This window comes from Meriones unguiculatus, chromosome 18 (genome assembly GCF_030254825.1).
Source record: "Meriones unguiculatus strain TT.TT164.6M chromosome 18, Bangor_MerUng_6.1, whole genome shotgun sequence".
In the NCBI taxonomy this organism is placed as follows: domain Eukaryota; kingdom Metazoa; phylum Chordata; class Mammalia; order Rodentia; family Muridae; genus Meriones; species Meriones unguiculatus.
Window position 1 is genome coordinate 23,101,556 of NC_083365.1, and position 6,000 is coordinate 23,107,555.

The 6,000-nt window shown below is 46.8% G+C and overlaps 1 protein-coding gene across 2 annotated transcripts in view; it reads right to left on the reverse strand.

Moving 5' to 3' along the window:
• Bub1b (BUB1 mitotic checkpoint serine/threonine kinase B) overlaps nt 1-3,476 on the reverse strand; it is a 47,686-nt gene extending 44,210 nt beyond the window's left edge. For both annotated transcript variants that reach the window (XM_060371452.1, XM_060371451.1), the window contains exons 1-2: nt 3,279-3,476; nt 1,381-1,527 (exon numbers count right to left, since the gene is read on the reverse strand). In XM_060371452.1, the coding sequence (XP_060227435.1) occupies nt 1,381-1,527; nt 3,279-3,313 (182 nt within the window). In that variant the 5' untranslated portion in view covers nt 3,314-3,476. The remainder of the gene's footprint in view (nt 1-1,380; nt 1,528-3,278) is intronic.
• Between the last annotated feature and the right edge of the window lie 2,524 nt (nt 3,477-6,000).

The window sequence follows — 6,000 nt, forward strand, 5'->3', positions numbered from 1 at the left end:
AAACATGAGCCGAGTCTTCTCAAGCCTGGGACCGTCTACGTGTTACAGTAACAGACAATGAGAAGGAAAGAGCTGTCAATGGTAGCTGTAAAAGCACAGCTGAGAGCTGAGACTGGGATGGAACACAGCAGGGAGCCAACATCAAGGACAACTCAACACAAGCAGGGATACCAGTACAGGATCAAACTGCAGGCACCAGGAACAGGAATTAAGAATAAAATGCCACCTAGCACAGTGGCACATGCTGTAATCCCAGAATTTGGGAAGCAAAGGCGGGCAGATCTCTGTGAGTTCGAGGCCAGCCTAGGACCACATAATGAGTTCTAGGCCACCCACAGCGATGGAGAGACACTGTCTCAAAACACAAAAACAAGAACTGATTACTAAAGCAAAATCATAAAAAAATAGTTTTCAAAGATCTCATGTTGTATGTTGGTCTGGTACTGCTGTGCATTCAAATACTAACTACTGGTCCCCCAAATCTGGTTGCAGTCCAGATGAGTACATTCTCATTTACACCAAGTGATGTGTAAACTTTGCTCCCTGATCTTTGATTAGTTAATTAAGTTGCTGACAGCCAGTTACTGGGCAGACTAGAGGCAGAAGGAGCTTCAGTTCCAGGCCTTGGGGGTTTCAGGTAGGGACCACAAGGCCAGGAGAAGCTGGAGAAGGAGGAAGGAGAAAAAGATGGAGACAGATCCAGCCTAAACAGGATGAGTTATTGGCAAATAACTTGGGGAATGCAGCTGGGAGGTAGCCAGACTAGCTTAAAAAAATGTAAATCATACCTGCCCAGTTATTGTGTTTCAGCCTTGTTTAAATAAACTAATAGGTCTCTGTCTCAATTTCTCAGGGGCTAGCTGGGTCATAGAAAAGCCCTCTAGAATTTAATAAACAGAGGGCTATTAGAATTAGATTCTACAGCAATCTAATTCAATGAGTATGGTTACGTTTTACATTTCAGCCCGAAATGTACAATAAACACTATCTCATGCAATTAAAAAGCATGCAAGTCAGAAAACTGGGAGAACAGATTCCCATACTACCATGGAAGAGCATTCCTTAGGACAGCGGTTCTCTACCTGTGGGCGGCAATTCCTTTGGGGGTTGAAGGATCCTTTCATGGGGGAGCCAGGGAAAAGAGGGGGAGGGGGAAGGTGCCTATGAGATATCCCCACCTCAGATTCACAACAGTCACAAAATTACAGAAGTAGCAACAAAGTAGCAGTTGGGTTTACCATAACAGCAGGAGCTGCATTAAAGGGTAGCAGCATTAGGAAGGTTGAGAATCAGAGCCTTAGGCCCTTCTGTGGCTTCGCACCCATGATCCCTACCACAGCTGGGGCTAACAAACGGAACCCAAACCATTCTATTACGTACCGTTTCTGTTGCTGCAGAGCAGTGTTACAGGCCGATTCCTGCTGTGCCAAAGCCCCCTGAAGTGTGGACATGATCCGTCCATGCCGTAAGGGCTGTACGTTTTCTTTACTCAGCTCCCACTCATCTCCCTCTTGGGACACGGCTTCACTGTGAAGAAGGAAACGGAAACAGTACCACTGTTACTGCACTACACTGTGACCATTTTCAGATGGGTGAATTTTTGTGATCTTTGGGTTACCTGATAGCATTTCTCTCTCTCTCTCTCAGTTCTTAGAGATAGGGTTTCTCTGTGCAATAGCCCTAGCGGTCCTGGGACTCACTCTGTAGGCCAGTGCTGGTTTAAAGCCTTCGGCCCATTATTATTCTCTTAAGCTTCTGAGCCTATCACTTGCTTTCCAAGTTTATTATGATCAACAGAAGAGAGAAGAATTTGGCAAGGGTGTTGTTGACAGTATTAAACGAATAAAGTTAAAGGCAGGAAAAATAATTTTTAAAAGCGTCATAAGTTTAGCAAAGCAGATTAAAAAAACAAAAAACAAAAAACTAGCAGTTTTGTGTCCAACACAGGACAAGCTGGCTTAATTCAAAATTAGTGTCAGTCAGACTATTATGTCATGTTCCAAGTTTCAATTTAAAACAGACAAATAGAAGCCAGGCATGGTAGTACATGCCTTTAGCGAAAAAAAAAAAAAAAAAAGACAAAAGGAAAACAAAACATACCAGAAATCTACCCTTCCTCTTGCCTAGGTTAAATCATTATATAAGTTACTCTGCTTGCACACTCACCTCAACATTTTGGTTGTGAGCCTAGCCTTTCATGGCTGAGCCACCTCTCCAGCCCCATCAGCCCCATCCTCACCTCTGTCCCTTCTACTCTCAGGGTTCATGGTGCTCTAGTGACAATGACCATGCCAGCAGCAGCTTCCACTCCTAAGTTTCTGTGAGATGTACACAACTCGCTCTTTTCTTTTTAAAGTGTGTGGAAACCAGAGGACAACTTTTGAGAGTTGGTTCTCTCCTTCACCATGTGGCGGTCCTAGAGACCAAACAGAGGCCCTCAGTCCTGCCAACAATCATCCCACCTGCCCGTGACTAGTTACTTCTAGTTTTGATCCAAATACCATCAGTGAGGACTCTGTTCAAATCTTTCTTCCAGCTCAGTGCCAGGTAAAGAATGCAAGGCCCTGCGTGCAAGTTTCTTGGACAAGCGCCCTACCTGAGTTACACCCTCAGCTCCTAATCTTTCTGAAACTTGCACAAATTCCACCTCCAATGCTTCCTGTCATCTCTTGCTTTATACTTTACTACTGATTACTATCTGATTTCAAATGTGTCTTATTGTTTCTCCACCTTCATTCCTCCAACTTAAGCTTCACAAGGGTTGGGATTTTGTGTCTTTCATTGTCCACTTCAGTGCTCAAATGGTGGTCAATAAATTCTGTGGCATGAATAAAAGCTTATGACGTGACAATGACCCAGATATTATGGATTCCACAATTAAAATGCATACTAAATTCGAAACTTGAAAAACTGCTCTCTCTTCTTATAGATGAGGAAAAGGAGCAAATGTTCTGCCTTTTAGACCCCTGTGCTACTAGCCAAAGGAGAACACCTATTAGCTGTAAGCAGTTAACTTACAAATAAGTCGAATTCTCCCCATAACTCCAGAAAACAGTATTAATATATGCATGACCCCCACAAAAGACATTTCAAGGTCAAAGAAAAAAACGACTGGGCTGAGTTGCAAACCCAGATCACAAGGCAAACTCCAAACACTCCCAGTTTGGTCCCACGGCTCCAGGTCGTCCGGAAGGGAGCTTGGGAGAGCCTGCTCACCTCGCGATCCTCCCCTCACCGCCAAGCACCCAGCTGCAGCACCTTGACTCTCCGGTCCTCACCTCGCCACAAGCCCTTCCTTCCTCGCCGCCGCCATCCTGCATTCCCGGTGCTTGCTCTGGCCCGTCCGCAGACCTTTTTCCTCGGGGTGCAGGCTTTCTGGGCTTCCCTCCTCACCCTTCAGCTAGCTTTGAACCCCGTGCTCCCGACTCCTTCTCAAAGCCGCCACCTCACGCTCCATTACGCCCAAGCCGCCAAATTTCAAATTTAACGGCCCCTCGACGCAGACGTAGCCCCGCTCCTCTCTCCCAAAGCATTCTGGGGATTGTAGTTCGTCCTGGGTTTAAGCTCGAGCTGCGCGGTGCAGAATGAGAGTTGTAGTTCCGGGATTGAGGCGCCGCAGCAGGCTCAGGCGCTAAGAATCCTCTGCCGGTTCGCTCTGTGTTTCTGCTCTGAGGCAAGTCTTCGAACCCAGGGAGGGACACCTTATGAAACAAGGGTTCTTTGATGTTTTGAGTGTCTTGACATGTCCTTGAGTACATGTGCCTGACCTTGCTTTTCTGGGTTGCTCAGAACTGGCAGCTGTGCTCCCCTCAATCTTGGCCGCCTGCATCCTAGGTCTCACACCTGTCCAGAGATCCTCAGGCCGCTCTCACCCAGCTGTTTCCTGTCGAACCCTTGAATTTAAAAAGTTTAGATTGTAGTTCTCACTTTATCTTTATCTCCCCCCACTCTCCCAGGCAGCCCTTTCACCCCTAAAACTTCCCAACTTTGACCAACTTCCTTTAAAATATCATGGAGGTGTACCGTTTGTGCTTTCATACAGCCTAGCCAGATGTCCTGTAAAGTCCGAGGTAAGGTCAGGGTTGGTGGTACAGGCCTTATCTCAGCTACTCTGGAGACTGAGATATGAGGATCAGGAGTTCAAGACCATCCGGGACAATTTAGTGACAACTTATATCACAATAAAAAAAAAAAATTGGGTTTGGTTTGGTTTGGTTTTTGTCAAGACAAAGTTTCTCTATGTAGCTCTGGCTGTCCTGGAACTCGCTGTGTAGACCAGGCTGACCTCAAACTCAGAGATCTGCCTGCCTCTGCCTCCTGAGTGCTGGGATTAAAGGTGTGCACCACCACCAGCCAGTTTAAAAAAAAAAAAATAAGGTGGGAAGGTGGGGTGGGAGGGACTATAGCTCAGTGGTGAGCACTTGTCTAGCATTGCTAAAAGGGCCTGAGTGTAATCCCTAGAACCACACAGACACAGAGAAGAAAAAAGGGAGGGAGGGGAGGAGAGAGTGAGAACAAGAATGAGAGTGATAATTCCTTGGGACATGAATTCTGGACCATAATATCTGGATCCCATCCGTGGTGGTCTGAATGGAAATGCTCCCTGGAGGCTCATATGTTTGAACACTTGATCGCCAGTTGGTGGAACTATCTGGGAAGGATTAGGAGGTGTGTCACTTAGGGGTGGGCTTTAGGGTTTCAAAACCCCATACCATTCCCAGTTAGCTCCCTCCCTCTTTCTCTGCCTCATTTTTGCTTGTGGATCAAGACGTAAACTCTCAGCCAGCGCTCCAGCGCCATGCTCACTGATATGCTCCCTGCCCCAAAGGACTCTAAACCTCTGAAATCATAATCTGAAAATAAACTCTCTTATAAGTTGCCTTGGCCGAGGTGTCTTATCTTAACTAGGGAAGGACCCAAGCAGTACTGTGCCCACTGGCTGGGAGGCTAGACTCCTGTGTGGTACTGGGCACAAAGTTAGGCTGTACACATTGTTAGTAGAAAGAGGACAGATAAGACAGAGACCCAGAGATAAGGAGAGCCTCAGGGCGCTGAGCAACAGTTGGGACAGAGAAGATGAGATCGGTGAAGCAGACAGAGTTTGTGCCCTCTAAGAACTTTTAGCTGGTGGAGGGGACAAATAAGTGATTTCAGTGCATCCATACCCAAACTGGAAGCAGATATATTGGGGGGGGGAGGATCATATGAGCATATAGAAGGAGCTTCCAACTAGGCTCTGGAGTAGGAAGGGGAGCCCTGGGATTTCTCTACAGAAGACGGTGAAGCTTAGAGGGAAGGACGAGTCGGCACAACCTAGCCACAGAAACAAGCCAAGCTCTGTCGGAACTGAGGTGCATCTGCGCCAGATTTCCACCTCTCGTGCAGTGAGTTTCCTCACTTAGAGCTCATCTCTTGGACCTCCATGCTACCCCGTCAAAACGTTCCTGACTCATGTTCCATGTTATAACCTAGCCATCACGTGGAAAACGTAAGAATTAACTGGTGACAAGGTGTTCCTGGTAGTTAACGTGTTTTAAAAACACCGGTTAAGTGTGATAGGGGGCTAGAGATTTGGTGTGCAGTTGTTTCTGAAATGCTGGGTTATGTGAACAGCTCCCCTGAGGCCTTACCCTGTCAAACTGCACCAGGAATCTGAGGGCCCCAGGACTCCTGTTTCTCATGTAGCTAACACTCCAGCTCAAAAGCTTAAAGCAACACAAACTCATTATGTTCCGGTCTCATGGAGAGATGTTTGACCCAGGTTCTCTGGGCTGAACGGGGCATTGGCAGTTCTGTCTTGTTCTCTGGAATTGCTGTGGGAGAATGTGCTTCTCTTTTGCCAGTCTTCTGGAGGCATCACTGGCACCCCTGGTTCATGCTTCCTTCCCTTCCTCCTCAGAGGCAGGGATATAACATCTCCCCAGTCAGGCGTCCATCATTACAAGCTTTGATCATAGCCAAGAAATTGTTTCTGTTTTTAAAGGCTCATGAGATCAGGTG